A 20,964-nucleotide genomic window follows, 5' to 3' on the forward strand; every position below is an offset into this window, starting at 1 on the left:
GGAAACCTCAGCCTGCCCTTGGTCCTGGCAGAGCCAGGTAGGAGCAGACCAGTAACACACAGACATGGGACAGTTTCTGGGTATCATGGGCAGCTACTTTATTATATTAGCTCAGGTCATGCTCACACACCCTTGGGAGGTAGGTAGCTCTATTTTATGGATAAGAAAACTGAGATTCCAAGAGGAAGCACTTTTATCTGGCCCCTGAGGCTTGGCACAGAGATACAGGGAAGGCTGAGCTCTTCATCATGCCCTGGCTCAGGCCAGAACTGGGAAAGAGCCTGGGGAAGGCTGAGAAGGAAGGAGCCCTGTCTTCATTTGAGGCCACACATCCACCCATAGCCAGATTCCAAAGTCAGGTCTCTGGGGCTGCTGAGACCCCCAGAGAAAGCTGTTCATCAAGTGCAGAGCAGAGCCAGTCAGGAATTGAGGACTGTAGAGCTGCCCACAGGCCGCATATGGAGTTCCTGTAGAGCCTCCTCTTCTCCCCTTAGCTCACTGGGCACCGTGCTGGTCTGGGCTTCAGGGGCCTCTGTTTCACCCTGATAGGACAGGCCAAAGCTGGCAGGGAGAGAACCAAGAGGTACTTTGAACTTGGATGCCAGAGAGGTCAAGGATATGGGCTCAGGGCAGGGAGTGGTGAGAAAAGGGGATACAATAGGAAGAAAGGGCAGCATGAGGTATTGAGGAGGCCAAGGAGCCAGGGCCAATGGAGGGAGTGGCATGATTATAGCTCAGGACAGCAAGATGTCAGTGGAACAGGAAAGGGGAAAAGAACAAAGATGGGGCCCCTCCCTCACCCTTCCTCTTCCCCCAACATACAAACGCTGGATTCTGGATTCAGTGGGTGGAGGGTGGGCCCCCTTATTGCCAGACGGCAGGAGCCATGAGCTGTCTTCATCTTCACTGAGGCAGAGAAGAGAAGAGAAGAGAGGAGATGTGGGGATTGTTCATCAAGGCCCTGGGGACAACAGGAATCTAACTATGTTCAGACCTCTGCATAGTACCCAGGAACAGCCAAGGGATGATAGAGTGACTATGGGACCCCCAAGGCTGGAGAGAAGGAGGTGCTAGGGAGATGAAGGACATCTTGAGGCTTTTATTTTATAGCCTCAGAGCAGGCTCTGACATGGCTATAATTAAAGTCTTAACCCTTTGAAAACAAACAGATCCAGCCAAGACAGGAAAGTGAAAAATTAATGTGGAAAAGCAGTGTTACCAGATTTTTTCAGCAGAATGTATAGTGAGCATGGCAAGTGGGAACAGTGCAATCCAGAGAGAAGGGTGCAGGTTGGACAGCAGGCTCGGGGGGGGGGGGGGTGACCAGGCCAGAGTGGCAGGCTCAGGGAGTGACCAGGCCAGAGTGGTAGGCTCAGCAGGACAGGCTGGACAGCAGGTGCAGGGGTGACCAGGCCAGGTAAGCAGGTTTAAGAAGGGACTAGGCTAGGTGACAGGCTCAGGAATTTATGAAGCTAAGGTGGTAGGCCCAAGGGGTGATTAAGATGGGTTAGAGCATGACCAGGCTGAAGCATTAGGCTCAGCGGAAAGAGTGAGAAGGGGTTGGCTCAGTGGGAATGGAGGCAGGGACTTACCTGCTCTCTGCTTCCTCTGGGATCCCTAACATCTTGGCCTTGATCTTCTTCCGCTGCTTCTTGACAGCCACCTTCATGGCTTCAAGGAGAAGCCCAGGGACCCGGTGATCTGTGAGTAGCTCCCTACCCGAGGAGGAAAAGAGGCAGAGTAAGCAGCAGGAATGCCAGCAGTAGGTTTCATCCCAAGTACCTGTGCCTGACATTCTCCTTTTCTGAAATGTTCTGCCTTGCTGACATCCCTCAGACTTAGCTTAGGTGATGCCCCTAGGAATCTTTCACAGCTGCTGTGTTTTTTACTACCTCCTACCCCATTTGGAAGAAGTTCCAGGAAGGCAGGGGCTGTGTGACTCATGTCTTCCCAGTGTCCAGCACAGCACCTGCCATATATCATGATGGGTAGATCAGTGAACTAAGGAACGGAGCTGGTGATGTGAGGCCCAGGACAAGTGTGAGTGGAGCCCCTGAGCTTCCCAGCCCCTGCCTACCGCCCTCACCGCTGGAAGTAGGCCAACTCCTCCTTCAGCAGGAACACGTTGGCTTTGAGCTCATTCCGCTCCTGAAGGATCTGCTCGAGCTCCTCTCGACTGAAGCTGCACTGTCCTGCCTCGGAAGGGCGCCCTGGCTGCTGCAGGGCAGCCGCCTGCAGAGGGACAGGCTGGGTCAGAGGGGTGCCTCTGCCGGCGCCCCCCTTTCCCCGGGCCATCACAGGAATGCTAGAGGGAGCGACTGGCCGGGAGACTTGGGGAGGTAAGGGAGCTGCGACAGATGACGACAGCCCGGTGCTCTGGCCAGCGTGGGAGCAGGGACCGGCTGGAGACGCGCACTCGTGTGCCACCTACCAACTTCTTTTTTTTTTTTTTTTTAAGATTTATTTATTTATGATATTATGATAGAGACACAGGAGGAGGGAGAAGCAGGCTCCATGCCGGGAGCCCGACGTGGGACTCGATCCCGGGACTCCAGGATCGCGCCCTGGGCCAAAGGCAGGCGCTAAACCGCTGAGCCACCCAGGGATCCCCCACCTACCAACTTCCTGATGGACCCGCTAGGCAGGACGACAAACCCAGCCCGAGTGCCCAAGTGCCAGACCTGTGAGGACTGCCATGGGCACTCACCTGGTCCTCAGGGGTCCCCGGAGCTCCAGCGTCGGCGGTTGCCCGCTCGGACCTCCGCCTCTGTGCGTCCCCGGCCCCCCCGGCACGGTCCCGCGCCGGCTCCACCGCCCCCTGGTGCGGTAGCTCCCGCTCTCCCTCGCGGTCCCTCGCGGAGCGCAGCTGGGTCTGCACCGCTGCCAGCTTGTGGCGCAGCTCCGCGTTCACCAGCAGGAGGCGCTGCAGCTGCTCCTGCAGCTGGGGGCGGAGTCAAAGAGGAGGTAGGCGGGGCGTCGGTGGGCCGGGTGGAGAGCCCCGCTCACGCCCATCGCCCCGCCCCGCCCCGCCCCGCCCTCACCGCCTCGGTCTCCTGGCTGCGTTGGAGCAGATCTCGGTTGTGCGCCCGGAGCTCGTCCCGCTGGCGGTCGGTCACCTCCTTGAGCTGCCTCAGGAGAGCCCGCTCCTCTGAGGAAGGGGCGTTCTTAGCAGCGGCCTGGGGAGGAGGCCCGGAGCCGCCCGCCCCGCCCCCTGGCGGTGCCCGCACTCACCCTGTGGGCCGGAGCGCAGCTCTCTGCGGAGGCGCTCGTTCTCCTCCCGCAGCCGCCGCAGCTCCACTTCGGCCTGCTGCGCTGACACCTGCAGCTGGGGAGTCCAGGCTGTGAGGGCGAGGCTCCCGCCAGCCCTGCGGGTGGCCAGGGGAAAGGGCGGCGACTCACTGAGTCTGGGTCCGGCCCTACGGCGGCCTTTTCCAGGAGCTCCAGCGCCCGCACCACCAGCGGCACCAGCCCGGCCGCCGCCTCCGGCCCGAAGCGGCGCGCCAGCTCCTTCAGCTCCGTGCCCAGGGCCCCCGCTAGATGGTACACGAGCTCCGCCGCCGTCCCTGACCCCGCGGCCACCCGAGGCCCGCAGCTGTGCACCCCAGGTACCGCCTTCCTGGGCTCCATGTCCCCAGAAAGTTAAAGGCCACGCCAACCTCCCTACCCCCACCCACAGCCCTAATTGGGGCAGGAAAAAGCCAAACAGTTCCGGCCCAGGAAGCAGTTTCGGGCAGTGGGGGGCGGGGAAGAAGCGACAGAGGAGGAGCAATGAAGAAAAAAGGTAAAGGCTTGAAGGCGGTTGTGCACTGGGCCCCCTGGGCTCTGTCCTGTTTGAGCCCCAAGGTCACAGGAAGCAAGGCTGCCGACTTCCAGCCAGGCGTCCAAGAGGTTGAGGTTCACGGCTCTAAGTGGTCACTTTTGTCAATCCCTCCCCACAGCGCGCAATCCAGGCTCCACCCCTGTCTCTGGAGTCATGAGGCCCAACTTGGCTGCCAAACACCACAGGCAAGAGGTGAGAGGTAGGAGGGCTGTCAGGCCTCTGCCAGGGACAGCCATCTGTCCAGCCAAGTGCCTGTTTTCCCAACCACCAGTGACACAAAGCCTAAGGGGCTATGCTGGGCACCACAGCTGTCGGGAAAAATTCACAAGCTTCTAGACTCAGAAAATGGCAGCAACTGCTCCAAAGGAGGCTGAAAAGAGTGATAGTTTGCAAATATTTTTAAGGGAAGTAGGCAGACGTGGTCAAGGCAGTAAGGGTGTTAAAACCCAACCCCACCTCTATTCCTTGAATCTACAAGTTTCTTGATCCACAGCCCCCGAGTAGGGAGGGGCCTCATGCCACTTTAAGACCGAGGCCACAGCCTCGGTGGCACAGGGGTTTAACACGGCTGCCTGCAGCCCAGGGTGTGATCCTCAAGACCTGGGATCGAGTCCCATGTCAGGCTTCCTGCATGGAGCCTGCCTCTCCCTCTGCCTGTGTCTCTCTCTATTGCTCATGAATAAAAAAAAATAAAAAATAAATTTTTTTTTAAAAAAGACCAAGGCCAGCATCTTGCTGTGAACAAGGCCAGCCTCCTGCCATCCCTACACCCAGAATTTGAGCTCAGGAGGAAAAAAACAACCTCAAAAACTCCTATTTATACAAAATTTATTATTACATTTTGCTCAGGACTACATGCCACGAGAGATCAATTACAAGAAGCACAAACAGGGAGAAAAGGAACCAAGCTGCTGAATGTCACCAGCTTCTTTTTGGGGTTTTGTAAAAGGCTCCAGTCTTGGGGAGTGTGAAGAAGGGGGAGGTGAGGAAACAACTAGGCATAGAGGTCTTCTCGGTCCGCAGAGTAGACCTCACCCTCTTGCAAGAGAGCGAAGTTGAGGAAGTGGGAAGGTCTGTGCACCTCGTGGTAGAACTCTTTAGGATTTGCCAGCTGCAGCTCATACTTCATGTTGGGATCATGCCGGACACCTAGGGTTAGAAGAAAGGGCCAGTGTTAAGCAGATGCACCTGCCTCACCCAGCCTGGGCCCTTGGGCCATCTTGGAACCAAGGCCCAAGTGCCAAGGGTGATGGCCTAACCCCAGTCCCAATTCCCTGTGCTCCTCAACTTACCCATAAAATTGTAGTTCCATGAGGACTGGGCAGGGACCATAAAAAAGCCAAGGAAGCGATCTGACAGCAGCATCTGGACCCTCTCGTAATGTGAGGGTAGATAGCCCTTGGGATTGTTGCCCTTATCTGTGTTCTGGCGACCCCATTCATAGCCACTGGGGGTCAGCTTATAGGCTGTCAATGTGCAGGAGCCTGGTGTGAAGCTGAAAGAAGATGAAGACAGAGTCTGCTCAGGCCACCATTCTAGGCCCTGTACTGCCATGCCTGCCCCACCATACTTCCAACCAAGGAGGCCCAAAGCTACCTGCAGGTGATGATAATGGTCTTCTCACCATCCCAGGATGGGTTATCAGCCATGATCTTAGCATGAGTGGTGACATCTTGGGGTGATAGCTGGGGGGACTCGTTGGGCTGAGTGTGGATCCATCCTAAGGGTTCCATCTCCTATAGGCAAGAGAGGTGAAAACTATCTGGAGCCCCATCCCCATCTGCAGACAAGAATCACCTCCATGAAAATTAACATGGCTGCCTTCCTCCCCCCATTTCAGCAGAAGAAAGCCCCCATTCTCCCACACCCCTGCTGACCTTGAGGTACTCGTGCTGGGGCAGCTGGCCAGGCAGGTGCACGGTTTGGTGAGTGCCCCACTGTGGTACCATCACAATGCAGCGGATCTCCTTCACCTGGGGGTTATCTGGTGGACTCACTCCATACAGGTATCCTGCAATCTAGAAACAAGAGGGTTAAGAACCAAAAGGATTCTTAGTACCACTCTATCTCTGGGCTGCCAGCCCTGTGTTTCAATTCCCTTCCTCACAAAGAATAGGCCAGAATGTGGTCAGAATCTCTTGCATCAGAATCACCTGCTGTGCTTTTTCAAAATGCTAAACATGGGCAGCCCGGGTGGCTCAGCGGTTTAGTGCCGCCTTCGGCCCAGGGCATGATCCTGGAGACCCAGGATGAAGTCCCATGTTGGGCTCCCTGCGTGGAGCCTGCTTCTCCCTCTGCCTGGGTCTCTGCCTCTCTCTCTGTCTCTCATGAATAAATAAATAAAATCTTAAAAAAAAAATTGCTGAACATGGACCTCATCTCTGACTTCCCACATCAGAATCTTGAGTGGGGTCCAGGAATCTGCATTGCTCACATTCCCTGGTTGATTTTTTTTATTTTTTATTTATTTATTTATTTTTTTTTTGGAGGTTGATTTTTTTTTAATTTGAGAGAGAGTGAGCAAGAGAGCCTAAGAAAGGGAGTGGCAGAGGGAGACAGAAGTTCCCCACTGAGCAGAGAACCCAATGTGGAGCTTGATGCCAGGACCCTGTGATCATGACCCAAGGCAGACGCTTAACCGACTGAGCCACCCAGGAGCCCCTCCTCAGTTGATTAAGTATAGAGTCCATAAATAAATAAGCATACCAACACATGGTTCCTGAATTTTCACAAGCTGAACACATCTTTAAATCCACCACTAGGTGGTATTTTAAACTTTACACTGCCATCAACAAAGTAGAAGGATCTGTGTTCCTATAAAATCATGCACAGAGAATATTAACAATCTTTTCAAATTCACCAACCCGAGACCACAAATTGGGTGTTTTATACAGTATGAATTATCTGATTACCCATAAAGCTAAGCCTCTTTTCCCAATTGTATTTCCCATCTATAGTTCCTTTTCTTTTTAAAGATTTTATTTATTCATGAGAATAAATAATAAACAGATTTTATCTATTTATTCATGAGACAGACACAGACACAGAGAGAGAGGCAGAGGGAGAAGCAGGCTCCATGCAGGGAGCCCAACGTGGGACTCAATCCCAGGTCCCTAAGATCATGCTCTGGGCTGAAAGCAGGCTCTAAATCGCTGAGCCACCCAAGCTGCCCTGCAGTTCCTTTTCTAAACTACCTTCCAGTTCTTTGCCTATTCTGCCTATCTTTATTTATTTAAAGATTTTATTTATTTATTCATGAGAAAGAGAGGCAGAGATCCAGGCAGAGGGAGAAGTAGGCTCCATGCAAGGAGCCGGATGTGGGACTCCATCCCAGAATCTGGGATCATGCCTTGAGCCAAAGGCAGACACCCAACCGTTGACCCACCCAGGTGTCCCTATCTTTTTTTTTTTTTTAATGAACTTCTGCAAATTCCCTATTCTAGGTTCTACCCATCTTATCTTAGAATTATGCAAATATTTTCTTCCTGTTTTTGGTATGTCTTTTTTTTTTTTTTTTTTAATATGGAACGCTTCACAAGTTTACGTGTCATTCTTGCGCAGGGGCCATGCTAATCTTCTCCTGATCATTCCAATTTTAGTATATGTGCTGCCGAAGCGAGCACTGTTTTTAGTATGTCTTTGTCTCACACAAGTTATTGATTATAATTTAATGTTTTGTGTCTTAAGAAGACCACCCCAAAACTAAGGTAATTAGCTATTTTCTTCTAATACTCTACAGCTTAGTGTTTTGTTTTACATGCACATCTTTATGTGCATTTTATTTTTTAAGTGTTGTGAGGTAGGGTTCTGATTGTTTCAGTATCATTAACACATCCTTAATCCTACAGACCTGTTACACATTTATCATAGCCACATGAATCTGTTTCTGACTATACGCTATCGTCTTCCAATCAATTGTGGGCCAATACACCATTTTCTTAATTGCCACAGCTTTATAACGTTTTAATATTTGGTGGGAGCCAAAATCCTTCTTGCTGTTTCAGCTATTCTTATATACTTATTCATGCATAAATCCTGAAACCAGCACCTCAAGTTCTAGGCAATCTTAGGTGAGCTTTAGGCAAATAAAATGTTGGGCACACATTATGGCCTAATTAAACACACTTACTCACTTGGGCCCGAAGGTCAGATATGCAAATAAACTTCTTAAGCACATTCTTAGGAAGGATATAGGTATAACCGGTCTCCTTGATGTCATCAGAGGACACGTAGATATGATTGGTCCTTAGGTGAAGGTTGGCAGCAGAGATGGCCCTAAAAACGGTGGGGAATGTCAGCACTTCTGAGGCCTACAATGTCAGGTAGCATCAATAGGTTTTGCCATCCCTATCCCTCTCATTCCTTAGAGTACCTAACCCTCCATTCAGTCTTAGACGAGAAAGTCTGGGTCTCATAGTTGCTGGTGGTAGAAGTAATGATCTCATCGCCATGCTTGTTGACAGTGCGAGTCTGCGTTGCTGTCAGCTGTGACTGTTCCTTGGTCTGCTTCTCAATCTCTGCTATCTGCTGCCGCTGCTGTGATGGTGCCGAGATCTCCATACCCAAGATGATGTCTCGAATTTCTGACTGTGTCAGTGATGCCACATTGACGCTGTGGGGAAAGCAAGGATAATACCACAAGATCCCTCCCCTTGGTCAATTTTGTCCAAGTGACAGAATGTAACTTGGTAGGACAGGGGACCCAATGCCCTTACCCCAGACACATCTCAAGTGGCACTTGTAAAAGAAGTATGAGGTGGAGATGTACTGATACTGCTAAGATTTATCACAGCCCAGGATGGCTCTGTGCATGTACAGCTTTCAGCCATGCTCAAACCTGCTCAGTAGCCATACCTTCCTCCTTTCTTTGATAAAAAGTGCCCTGGTTTCTAGGACAATTCTTAAAAATAGAAACCTTTAGAACTCGTTCTCAATTACAGCTAATATTGTCTGTCACCCTAGGGTTATCTGGAAATCTATGGACACTTTTATTTTTGGTTGCCACAATGACAGGGAAAGGGAAGAAGAGGTGTGTCTGTGCTATTAGCAGTGGTACCTGGGGATCTGGGATATTAAAACTTCCTGTAATGTATGGACAGTAAAGAAATGCCCTGCTCAAAATGGCAACATGGGAAAATGTCCTAGAATCAGACTAAAGCCCTAAAACAGACATTTTCTGCATTATTTGAAGACACTGCCTACCTCTTTTCTATAGGCATCTTTAGGACAATACCTTGAAAAATTTCTGAACCCACATGTTTCCCAAAACCCCAGAAACCATATACTAAAAGATTCATTTCACCCTTTTAGGATTTTCCATCTGTCTCCCCACCACCACTGCTCACTTGTTTTTCTTGCCATAGTCGGCCAAGATAAGATCTTTGAGCTGCACCTCCACCTTGATCCACTCCTCGTCAGTCAGAGTGGGCCAGATGTGGTGTGGTTCTGTAATGGTAGTCTTGTCTGGCTTCAGGATCACCTTTGCTCGGTCATTGTTAACATGAAGAGCACGCAAAATCAGGATGAGACGGGAGAAAGCCTGAGAAAAGGTATGGCAGCGGGGGGGGGGGGGGAGGTCAGCCACTAGATGTCCTTCCTTGATTTCCTTTCAGGGAACCCAGGAATGGATTTCAACCACTCTCCCAGTCAACTTTACATGCAGAGCATAGAATTGTTATCCACAGGTTAAAGATGTGAAAATGGCCTCATTAGGGAACCTGAGTAAAAGGTAAGGAAGGCACAGGATTGTCTCGTGGCCCCAAAACCACCTCTCTTAGAGTGACCCTCTTTGTTAGGGGATTTCATACCGTGTAAGATGAGATAGTCTTGAGCCAGTCATCATAGAGATTAAAGAGAACCATCTGGGGTTCAGTGGCTTTAAGGATGAGGTCTCCAAACTTTTCCACCTTGAGACAAGCCTGGAAAGGTAGTTGGAGCTCTGATCCTTTGATCACAATATTGGGGAAGTCCAGCAAGTGCACCTGAAATAGGATATCAAGTCCAAAATTTAAAAAAGAGCCTGCAGGTCTCAGCCCTTCTTTCTTCTACCTCATCCACCTCTCACCTCCAATGGGTCCAGCATGCCCTTCCTAGTAACAATGATCTGCTTGGGCTGCTCCTCTACAGGCAGAGATCGGATCAGGGCAGCCACTTCCTCAGCTGTCTTCCACTTAGCCAGCTAAAAAAAGCAAGAGGGGATGAAATGGAAATTGAATTTCTACTATCCCAGGTCAAAGTGAACAAAGATCCTAGTCTTGAAATAATCAACCCAGGTTTCTGCTGCACACTGCTATTGAATGTTGGGTACTTTAGAGATGCAAAATGTCAAACTGCCTTGCCCTAAAGGGTTTTTCAACCTAGTTGGTCAAATAAAACTCAATCAAGCTGTACCACAAACTGCTATTTGATTACATATGTCAGGGACAAAACAAATTAAGACTAAAGGTCATAAACAGCTGCACAAAGAAACAGGAAAACTTTATTTAAAGAGCAAGCGACAAAGCACACCACTGGGGCAAGGGGCAAAAGGAGGAGAGACTCTCAAACAGACTCCAAGTTGAGCACAGAACCTAACATGGGGGCTCAATCCCATGACCCGAGCCAAAATCAAGAGCTGGATGCTAAACCAACCAAGCCACCCAGGTGTCCCAATGCACAAAGAAATCGGTCTTAAGGGATGAGTAAGACTATGATTAACGGAGTAAACAGGAGAGTTCATTCTAGAAAGAAAACATATAAGCAAAGCCACAGAAGCGGAAATGAACATCAGAGTTTGGGGAAAATAGGATCCTGGATTGGTTGCAAGAGAAAACAGGCTGGGGTTTTTTGTTTTTAATTAATTAATTTGCTTGAGAGAGAGAAAGTGCACACATATGCAAGAGACAGCATGGTGCGGGGGGAGTGCAGAAAGAGAAGCAACCTCTCTGCTGAGCAGGGAGCTTGATGCAGGGCTTGATCCCAGGAACCTGGGATGGCAGCTGAAGGCAGACATTCAACAACTAAGCCACCCAGGTGCCCAGGAAGTAGGTTTGAAAGGAAGAGAAACTGTGGTTGAAGAAGTTATAGCCCACCCAGATATCATGTGTCTAGGAAGCCAAAGAAGAGTTAATCCAGCAAGAAGGGCTACCAAAGGCTTAGAGCTAAAAATGTGGTAAAAGTAATGTTTTAAGAACATTTGTTCTCTTTAAAAAGATGATTTTTGGGACACCCGGGTGGCTCAGCAGTTGAGTATCTGCCTTTGGCCCAGGGCATGATCCTGGAGTCATGGGATCAAGTCCCACATCAGGCTCCCTGCATGGAGTCTGCTCCTCTTTCTGCTTATATCTCTGATTCTCTCTCTCTCTCATAAATAAATAAGTAAAAATCTATAAAAAGATGACTTTTGGCAGTCTTATTCAAGATAGGTTAAAGATAAAGGAGAGTTGGGGGGGCCTGGATGGCTCAGCAGTTGAGTGTCTGCCTTTGACTCAGGGCATGATCCTGGGGTCCCGGGATCAGGTTCCACATTGAGCTTCTGCAGGGAGCCTGCTTCTCCCTCTGCCTGTGTCTCTGCTTCTGTGTGTCCCCTCATGAATAGTTTTGTTTTTGTTTTTAAAAGAATAGAGTCAAGAAACAGAGACCAAATGTAGGTAATGAAAAGACCTCACACATTGCTTGGCCTCCAACAGAAGATACTTCCCAAGTTAAAGAATTCAGGGAAAAGGTTCAAGTGAGATACCCTTACCTCTCAGAGAGAAACAGAAGGATGCCCCCCCTCCACTAGCTGTCTCTCACACACACACAACTCCCTCCCCCAAAAGAAAAAGGGGTAGTAGAAGGTAGAAAAGGGGGTAGAAAAAGGTTCTTTTTTTTTTAAGAAAAAGGTTCTACAGCTGCTCTATCCTTTAACCGGCTCACCTGCCCCAAACGCTTCTGTCCAGCCCACACGGATGTGTGGATTATCTTGAGGAACAGCTGCCCTGTGCGTGGATTGAAGATGAAGATGGCCCCATTGATGGGTTTGGTCGTCAAGTTCCCTTCAAAGGTCTAAACAATGATTACATCAGTTAGCACAGCCTAGACAATACCATCCTGCCTTTACACCATATACATTTGCCTTAGCACCTCCGATAGGCATATATAGAGCCCCACATTCCTATACTGCTTCTAATTCTCACCTTATGGATAGTCACTCTGTAGACATTAGTATCATCCACAAACCAGATAATCTGGTTGGAGAAGAGCTCCCCATAATTCTGAGAGGACAGATAGGGCTCAGTGGGCTCAGATGAATAGAGCTGCAGCCCCTTGCGGATCCGTTCACGTAACACATACAAGGCAGGGTTTGCCTTCATGATTTTGGCCATGGCCTGCTGTATGAGAGGCTTGCTGCCCGGGAACCAGTTTCCATAGGCACTATGAGAATAGAAGAGATGAGAAAAGTAAAGACTTGGGTGGCAGCCACAGGAAAAAGGCAAACTGGAACTCAACAGAGAAATAAGACTGTTGGCCAGGCAGACAAGTGTCTGCTCATGTATACAGAGGCAAGGAAGAAAAAAATCAATGACCCAGAAAAAGAAAGGGCCGCCCTTTAGGTAAACCAAAAAACACATGTATATTAAAGTATAGGGCCGACTGAGATGCCTGGCTGGCACTCAAGGGCACGGAACTCTTGAGCTCAGAGTTTAAACTGTATATTGGCCATAGTTTACTCATAAAATAAAATTTAGGAAGTACTGAACTAATAGAAAATACATATATGCTTCTGAGCACCAAATTACCTGTGCAGGTTATAGGCCAGGTCAATGGCAATGAGCACACCAGTGGGTGAAGGGTAGATACTCATGTTGTCTGTGGTGTAGTCCAAGAACTTGGCCCGGGCATAGCGTTCAATGTCATGGGAATCATAGTCCCCCCAGCGCAACTGGATATCAATCCAATACTTCTGAGTAGTGGTACTATCCATCACATCCCTGAAGGTGGAGAGACGTCAGGAATCCATGCTTCCAAGAAGCTACCAATACAACCAATGTCCCAGAACCACATCAACTCTCAATCGCTACATCTAAATCTCAAAATTCCCAGTCCCTTTGCCTGTTCCAGATCAGCAAGCCCCTCACCGAGAGAATCAGCAGACCTTATATGTTGACAGGATCAAGGGATGGGAATGGATCCAAGTTAGCAAGAAAGGCAGGCAGGGATAATTCCTAAAGTAGCACTGCTAGAAGACCAGTAAAATCAAGCTCCCTGGATGCCTATGGCTCGAATATAAAACACTTACTTGGAGTCTGCCAGCAACGAGGGCCGGGAGACATTCCACTTATAGGAGGCAAAGAGCAGGATATCTGCACAGGAAGAATTCATCTTATAGGACTTCCGAGGGTGAATGGTCTCCTTTTGTACTGTCTCAATTTCTAGTGCATCCAGTTCCTGATCAAACACCTGGAAGCAAAGATAGAAAGGTTATGACTGCTTATGGAAGCCCACTAGGAATGAGGGCTGGTAGAGTTTCAGATAACGTGGCACCTGGCGCCAGAATGCAAGTTGCATTCTCAGGGCTTCCAAGGTGGATTTCCCATACCCAAGAGGAAGTTGACCTGACTTCTGGTGGCCCCCTCCGCACCCAATTCTGGCCCACCTGACACAAGTCCATCACAATGCTCTCGTGGATCTTCTGCCATAAGTGAGCTCGGAAGATCTGGATAAGAGAGATCTTCAGTGTGGGAATCTTGCCATGCATGAAGATACCTGTCAGGTCCAGCTGCACCTGAAAGCCTACATACACCTGATAGGAAAGAGAGAGGGACACCAGAGATCAAGGGACTTTGGTTCTCAGGGCATAATTAAAGAAGCAGAAACACTTGTTTTTAGCTTCCCATCTTCCCAGGTCTAGCAGTCACACTCACATTGGCCCGGTTGATGGTTGGGGACCACCAGAGGGTGAACCTACGATTAGGAATCTGGTTCAATCCTGATCGCTGAGCATTAGTTAGCTTCTTCCACTTCATAGACTCCTCAAAACCACTGGCCTTTTCCCTATGAAGAAGAGGCTAAGTGAAGTGATGCCCTGCCATCTCCCAAAGATGGTGAACACCAGAGGAGAACACAAAAAACACACAAGTGATGAGCTCAGAGGGTTGTGACAGGTTACTGTAAGAAGAGAAGACAATCCTCACCAGAAAAGCCCCTCCCAGGTAGGGAAGTAAGTGCCCTTGAAGAGTGTGTGTTCTAGAATGCCTTCTACACCACCCAGGGCCTGGATCATGTCCGTACGGTAGTTGTTCAGGTTCCAGAGCTTCCCATCATGCCGCTGGTGTGTCCACCAGAAAGGGTTCTGCTTCAAAACCTAGATGGCAAGGCAGGAACCATCAAGCTTCTGGGTGCCTACTGCCCCCCAATCCCTGGCATGGCCATGGATTCTTTTAATTCAGGGAAAATCTCTCTATGCCCTCCACATACCTGATACTGCTTAAAGTCAGTTCGAACACGCCAGCCCTTATCATAAGCCAATGTGTGCCGGTCCTTCTGGAAGAGGGTGTTGATTCGAGGAATGCCACGATCCCATGAATCTTCTAGATCTTCTAAGGTCAGTCGTCTGTCAAAGAAAAAAGATTTAAGTCAAATGTATTCACACACAGTTTATTTAGCATTCCTCCCTGGCCAAGGATAAACAGGTCAGATGTTAGAACCTATGTCCTATATCCATAAAAATATGGTAAGCTCTGCTCCTGACCTCCACATAGGGCTGAAAGATCATCCCTCCATACTCCTGACAGGACAGTTATTCCTTCCTGGATGTGTACCTGTTCTGAGCAATGGCCTCTTGTCTCTTCAGTGCATACTCAGCCCACACTCGCTGAGAATCAATGAACTCGCTCTCCCATGGCTGTATGTAGCGGTACAAGTTGGGAATCAGCTGGTCTTCTTCATGGCTCATTCCTGAACGAAAGTGTGTGATACCTACATCTGTCTGCTTGGACCACCTGTTTGGGGGACAATCAAGATTATAAAAAATAAATAAAACCCAAAAATAAAGAAACGTCTCCTTCCCTCAAGGTCTAGCAAGATATTTTTTTCTTTCTTTCTTTCTTTTTTTTTTTTAAGTTTATTTAAGTCATCTCTACATGGGCCTCAAACTCACAACCCTGAGATAAAGAGTCACATACTCTTCCAACTAAGCCAGCCAGGTGCTCATAGCAAGATTTTCAACCAAGGTCAACCTACCTGAGGTCAGACTGGGGAATGAGCACATGTCCCATTGAGAGCATGCCAAGTCCACCCAATTCCTTAGGGGTATAGAACACAACGGGAGGGAACCGACTGGGCATCTTGGAGTTGAGGCCAATCTTGATACGTGTCTGGATCTTGTTCTCACACTTCACTAGCAAGTCCAGGAGCTCCTGGGTGTTCACCACAGCCTCTCGAAAGTACGTCATAAGGCCTATAAGAGCTGTGTTCCACTTATTCACAATCTGAAAAAAGTGGGGAGAAAGTATATTATAGGTGAGCCATGGGAGGGGGGAGGTAGTAGGGACTACTTAATCCAGTTAATTATATTCTCTATAGTTCTCAAGGAACACTTGATGTTCCACTGAGCTCAATGTCATCATGAAAGTATATAAATCAGATGAATCTTGAAAACATGTTAGGTGAAAGAAACTAGATAGATGTGTGTGGGTGGTACAGTCCCTTAAACATCTGATTCTTGGTTTCAGCTCAGGCCATGACTTCATGGTCCTGGGATCCAGCCCTGTATCAGGATCCATGCTCAGAAGGGAGTCTGCTTAAAGATTCTCTCCCCCTCCCACTGCCCCTCCCCTTACTTGTACGTTTTCTCTCTCTCTCTCTCTCTCAAAAATAAATAAATATTTTAAAAAAAAAAGAAAGAGGGATCCCTGGGTGGCTCAGCGGTTTAGTGCTGCCTTCGGCCCAGGGCGTAATCCTGGAGTCCCGGGATCGAGTCCCATGTCGGGCTCCATGCATGGAGCCTGCTTCTCCCTCTGCCTGTGTCTCTGCCTCTCTGTCTCTCTGTGTCTCTCATGAATAAATAAATAAAATCTTAAAAAAAAAAAAACAAACCTCTAGTCTCTAAAATAAAAATAAATAAATAAATAATAAAAAAAATTAAAAAAAGAAAGAAAAGAAAAAAGAAACCAGCCCAGAATGTCACATATTGCATGATTCCATTTATACGAAATGTCCAGAATAGGGAAATTCATAGATGGAAAGTACTCGTGGCTGCCAGGAGCTAGATGTGAGGGGAGCAATGGGGTGTGTGTGTGTGTGTGTGTGTGTGTGTGTGTGTATGACTGTTAATGGGTATAGGGTTTCTTTTTGAGGTGATGAAGATGTTCTAGAATTAGTGGCAATAGTCGCATAATTTTATGAATACACTGAAAACCACTGAATTGTACATTTTAAAAGCATGAATTTCACCTCAAAAAATCAATTGAGGCAATATAAACAGTTATAATCAGAGCAAATACAGTAAATAATCTGGGGTGGGCAAAGAAAGAAAAATGAAAAAAATATTAATTAATAGAGGGAATGAAAACAGGGGCACAGGAATTGCCTTCCCACTATTTATAGTGGGAACTATATATATATATATATATATATATATATATATAGTGTGAACTACAAAACTAAACAAAATACGTTAGTATCTTCAGACAACTGACAAACAGGCAACACAGTCCATGACCCTTGAGAAAAAGGAAACAAATGAGGTGAGTTTCACAACTGCTTCAGCTTCCTGCCTACTAGCCGTTTCCCAGCCGTACCATACACATGGAGGGGTAATGGAAACAGAGCCCAACAGTCTCACTGAACTGAAGAGACAGAGATTTGAATTCAGGAGGCCAGGGCAGCTACAATTTGTGGGGTAGAAATACCAAGGAGAAGCAAGGTCTCAGAAAGAAATTTCTGGAGATCCATGAAGGGATTCCCTCAAGCTTTTGGCTGAGTACCAATCTGCATATAGGAACACCCACAGATCAGAAAGCTGAACTAGTGCCACAGGTCACATAAGGCTGGCAAGTTTGTGTTCACACCTGCCAGAGCAGAGACCTTGTAATACTTGGGAATTGGGTAGAGTCCCCCGAAAAGTTACCAACCTCGCAGTGGAGATACCTTAGCCTGAGAACAAAGGGTGCTATAAGTTTGCCATAACCATGCTTAAAAGCAAGCCTTAAAAAGGATCAAACTAAACTACAAGTTACTGAACTGCACACAGTAACACAACTCAATACTCTTTAATAAGACGTAACAAAACCTATGAACCATGGAAAAAAATTTCTACCATGTAAAAAAATTACCATTCATGCAAAAAAATAAAAATGAATTACCCATAACCAGAAGAAAATTCAGTCAAAAGAAACAGACCTAGCAATAACACAATTAGTAAACAAGGACCTTAGAACATCTACCTAAAAAAATTTTTTTTAAGATGTTATTTATTTACTTATTCAGGAAAGACAGAGAGAGGCAGAGACATAGGCAGAGAGGGAGAAGCAGGCTCCTTGGCAGGGAGCCCAATGTGGGACTCACACTGGACCCAGGGATCACGCCCTGAGCTGAAGGCAGACGCTCAACTGCTGAGCCACTGTGTCCCCTTAAAATCTTAAAATTATGCTTGAGTATATAAAGAAAAATATGAACATAAAGGAGAGAAAAGAAGATATGAAACACCCAGATGGAATTTTCTAGAGATAAAAATTATAGCATCTGAAATTAAAAAAAAAAAAAAAAAAACATTGATGGAAATAAAAAAAATAGTAACATTGTAAAACTACAAAGAAAGTAACAGTTCACATTAATGGAAATGAAGGCAAATTAAACACTTTTTCAGACAAAAGCAGAGTATATTCACTGCCAGCACACATCTACTACAAAAAAAATTTTTTTAAAGATTTTATTTATGAGAGATAGAGAGAGAAAGAGAAGGAGGGAGGGAGGGAGGGAGGGAGGGAGGGAGAGGGAGAGGGAGAGGGAGAGAGAGAGAGAGAGAGAGAGAGGCACAGAGACATAGGCAGAGGGAGAAGCAGGCTCCAGGCAGGGAGCCTGACTCCAGGATCATGCCCTGGGATGAAGGCGGCGCTAAACTGCTGAGCCACCGGGCTGCCCACTACAAGAAAATTTAAAGGAAATTCTTTAAGCAGAACGAGAACAATACCAGATGGAAATCTGGATCTACATAAAGTAACAGAGAATACCAGAAAAATTTTATAAGTAAAATGTAAAAGATACTTTTGCTCATTTTGTAATTTCTATAAAACATAAAACTGTCTAGAGGAAAAATTAGTGACAAAGTACTGTTATAATATAATATAGTTAAAACATACGACAACTATAAAGAACGAGGGGAAAAATGAAAATATAATGTAATGTTCTTGTACTATATGTAATGCAATTTTAGTAGTAAACTAATGGTCACACAATAGACTGCGGTTAAGTTAGAGATGTGCAGAGAACCAAACCAAACAACAAAACACTAAACAAAAAGTGAAACTAAATCAAACAAAACAAAACAAAAAACCCACCTATGGTACCTGTCTGGCTCAGTTGATGGAGCATGCAACTCTCAGGGTTGTAAATTCAAACCCTATGCTGGGTGCAGAGATTACTTTAAAAAATAAAACCTTAAAAAAACAAAAACACTGGGATGCCTGGGTGGCTCAGCGGTTGAGTGCCTGCCTTTGGCTCAGGGCGTGATCCTGGAGTCCCACGATTGAGTCCCACATTGGGCTCCCCTCAAGGAGCCTGCTTCTTCTCCCTCTGCCTATGTCTCTATCTTCCTCTCTGTCTCTCTCATGAATAAATAAAATCTTTAAAAACAAAACCAAAAAACCCACCAGCTCCTTAATCCAAAATATATAGCAGAAGAAAAAAGCAGAATGAGAAATGAAGAATATGATGGCAGATTTAAACCCAACTACAGGGGCGCCTGGGTAGCTGAGTTGTTAAGCGTCTGCGTTTGGCTCAGGTCATGATCCTGGCGTCTGAGAATCAAGTCCCTTCTCCCTCTACCTATGTCTCTGTCTCTCTGTCTCTCTGATGAATAAATAAAATCTTAAAAAAATTTTTTAATCCAACTATATTAATAGTTCTATCAAAGACTTCAAGACAGAATATTATGAATAAAGAAGTAGATTTCATAATGATGAGAAACAATTAAGGAAATAAAATAATTCTATGGGGCACCTGGGTAGCTCAGTTGGTTAAGCATCCAACTCTTGATGTCAGGACACAGGTCTTGATCTCAGAGTCACTGAGTTCAAACCTTGCATTGGGCTCCATGTTCCATGGGCATGGAACCACAACAATAATCCTAAATATATTACATACCTAACTACAGGGCTTCAAGGCATATAAGGCAAAAAAAGATGGTGGTCCTATTGATGCAGAAAACTCAATAAAATCATGTAATTATGTCCAGAGACACAAACAATACATATTCCTTTCAGGGGTATCAGAGTTGGTCATATGTATAGAGCGTCTTTGTGTATACCAGTTATAAAATACAGTTCTAACTCTAGTAATCTCTTCAGGTACATGACCTAGCATTCTAACTGGCGCGCTCTCCCTTAATCATCCCTTAGTGTATATAGGCTCACTGTTCCATGGACGAAACGTTTGTCAGTTTGCATTTTGATATCAACAAAATGGCACCCCCTTCCCCAAGCCTGCTATATCTTGGACAAATCCTTGGTTTTCCATCTGCAAGCCAACTGCATTTTGCCCAAGTTTCAGTTGTGTTCAACAAAACATCCTGCCTTTATATAATTACAACCTAACTGTGATGTGGGTAATTTTGTGTGGCTAAATATTTTAAGATTCCAGATTTCTGAACTTCAGAAATTCTTCCATGCTCAAAAATATATATAATTTTTTTTTTAAATGTCATGTGGCTTTATGCTAAAAGCTTAAACCCTGAGATCATGACTTAAGCTGAAGTCAGACCCTTAAGTGATTGAGCCACCCACACATCCCAAAGCTTGGATATCTTTAAAAAAGTAACTGTGTCTCTGAACAACCCCTCCCAAAAACAAAACCCCCCAAAAAACAAAAAAGATGGACCCAAAAGAGGAAATAAATAAATCCACAAGTGTAATTGGAAATTTCTAAGACTCTTCACTCAGTAATAAAAGTAGACAAGAAAATCATTAAGGATATAGAAAGACTCAAACAACACAATCATTCAATCCACTGAATCTGACATTTATAAAACACTCTACCCAACAGCAGAATATAGATTCTTTTCAAGTACACAGTGTCTATCCTGTCACTAAACAGCTGAGTGCTTCTGGAAAGAAATCACACTCAGAGTTGTCCTCATTTTCTTGAAATCCACCTGGAGCACACAGTTTCTTCAACAATCATACCAAACCCTCACCACTGTGCAAGTTCAGCAAAGCTGAAAAATTCAAGACTTATAATTTTCCACTCAACTTTACATTCACATCTATCCAGACCTCTTTTCTTTTAGGTCCAGAGGATGTTCCCTCTGCTTGCCCTTTACTGTATCCCCACAGTCAACTCCTGGGAACATTGCTCCATCACTTACCACAAAGGTCTGCTGCACCTTCAACGGCTCCTGGCTCCATCATGATGGGAACATCAAGTCAATCCCATTTAAAAATACTGCCTTGACTTATAACTCCCTCTAGGTGGCATCTAATTTCCTCCTTCCTCTTACTCCAGCTCTGGCAAGTTGCCAGTCCTTGCTGTCTCCACTCTCTCACTTCCCATAAAGCCTCACCCACTGCAATCTGGCTTCTATCCCCACTATTTCTGAAACAGCTCTTGCTAAGGTCACTAATGACGTCCTGACTGCCAAATCCAATGGATACCTTTCAGGCCTTATCTAACTAAAACACTCTTAGGCAACTGACACTGTTAAATGCCCACCCCAATTCCTGACGTCCTTGGCTTTGAGAACCCGGCACTCTCCCAGCCTGGCCATGCTGCTGTTTCGTATGGTTCCAAATTCATCCCTCTGCTCTTCTCATTCCTTACACTTGACCTGGGTAATCTTGCTCACTCTGGAGCTTTTTTTTTTTTTTTTTTTTCACTCTGGAGCTTTAAACCACCTCCACGCTGACAGACTGCTACACCTACATCTTCAAACCAGGTATCTTCTCCAAGCTTCAGACGCCAAGCTCCAC

General features: G+C 46.6%; 2 protein-coding genes and 1 non-coding gene across 6 annotated transcripts in view; all 3 read right to left on the reverse strand.

Moving 5' to 3' along the window:
• Window positions 1-73: 73 nt before the first annotated feature.
• Window positions 74-3,900, reverse strand: LOC112677578 (Rab interacting lysosomal protein). Of its 3 annotated transcripts, XM_025476161.3 has the most exons (8): window positions 3,400-3,889; window positions 3,232-3,325; window positions 3,042-3,148; window positions 2,708-2,941; window positions 2,087-2,232; window positions 1,593-1,715; window positions 823-906; window positions 74-561 (listed from the first exon to the last, which is right to left on the reverse strand). In XM_025476161.3, exons 1-8 carry the CDS (start codon window positions 3,625-3,627, stop codon window positions 420-422), a joined length of 1,158 nt encoding a protein of 385 aa, XP_025331946.3. In that variant the 5' UTR covers window positions 3,628-3,889; the 3' UTR covers window positions 74-419. The 3 variants fall into 3 exon arrangements, with proteins under 3 accessions (XP_025331946.3, XP_025331947.3, XP_048970230.1); XM_025476162.3 differs by lacking the exon at window positions 823-906 and having other exon boundaries at window positions 3,400-3,897; XM_049114273.1 differs by lacking the exon at window positions 74-561 and having other exon boundaries at window positions 825-961; window positions 3,400-3,900.
• A 731-nt stretch (window positions 3,901-4,631) lies between these two features.
• Window positions 4,632-20,964, reverse strand: part of PRPF8 (pre-mRNA processing factor 8) — a 29,243-nt gene continuing 12,910 nt past the window's right edge. For both annotated transcript variants that reach the window (XM_035721437.2, XM_025476156.3), the window contains 19 exons: window positions 15,023-15,270; window positions 14,602-14,781; window positions 14,258-14,393; window positions 13,975-14,144; window positions 13,705-13,834; window positions 13,437-13,583; window positions 13,080-13,240; window positions 12,580-12,771; window positions 11,977-12,214; window positions 11,717-11,845; window positions 9,885-9,998; window positions 9,628-9,801; window positions 9,166-9,359; window positions 8,193-8,432; window positions 7,954-8,095; window positions 5,698-5,838; window positions 5,417-5,556; window positions 5,113-5,315; window positions 4,632-4,969 (listed from right to left, as the gene is read on the reverse strand). In XM_035721437.2, the coding sequence (XP_035577330.1) occupies window positions 4,815-4,969; window positions 5,113-5,315; window positions 5,417-5,556; window positions 5,698-5,838; window positions 7,954-8,095; window positions 8,193-8,432; window positions 9,166-9,359; window positions 9,628-9,801; window positions 9,885-9,998; window positions 11,717-11,845; window positions 11,977-12,214; window positions 12,580-12,771; window positions 13,080-13,240; window positions 13,437-13,583; window positions 13,705-13,834; window positions 13,975-14,144; window positions 14,258-14,393; window positions 14,602-14,781; window positions 15,023-15,270 (3,234 nt within the window). In that variant the 3' untranslated portion in view covers window positions 4,632-4,814. The remainder of the gene's footprint in view (window positions 4,970-5,112; window positions 5,316-5,416; window positions 5,557-5,697; window positions 5,839-7,953; window positions 8,096-8,192; window positions 8,433-9,165; window positions 9,360-9,627; window positions 9,802-9,884; window positions 9,999-11,716; window positions 11,846-11,976; window positions 12,215-12,579; window positions 12,772-13,079; window positions 13,241-13,436; window positions 13,584-13,704; window positions 13,835-13,974; window positions 14,145-14,257; window positions 14,394-14,601; window positions 14,782-15,022; window positions 15,271-20,964) is intronic.
• Window positions 7,337-7,443, reverse strand: LOC112677727 (U6 spliceosomal RNA). The gene has a single exon (XR_003147165.1). It is a non-coding gene; the product is annotated as a U6 spliceosomal RNA (small nuclear RNA).

This window comes from Canis lupus, chromosome 9, assembly GCF_003254725.2.
Source record: "Canis lupus dingo isolate Sandy chromosome 9, ASM325472v2, whole genome shotgun sequence".
Taxonomy (NCBI): domain Eukaryota; kingdom Metazoa; phylum Chordata; class Mammalia; order Carnivora; family Canidae; genus Canis; species Canis lupus.

Coding starts and splice junctions, on each gene's coding strand:
- LOC112677578 (XM_025476161.3), bottom strand. CDS start 3,627: ATGGAGCCCAGGAAGGCGGTACCTGGGGTGCACAGCTGCGGGCCTCGG. Junction 3,326..3,399: donor TAGGGCCGGACCCAGACTCA/GTGAGTCGCCGC, acceptor TGGACTCCCCAG/CTGCAGGTGTCAGCGCAGCA. Junction 907..1,592: donor CCAGAGGAAGCAGAGAGCAG/GTAAGTCCCTGC, acceptor TCTCTGCCTCAG/TGAAGATGAAGACAGCTCAT.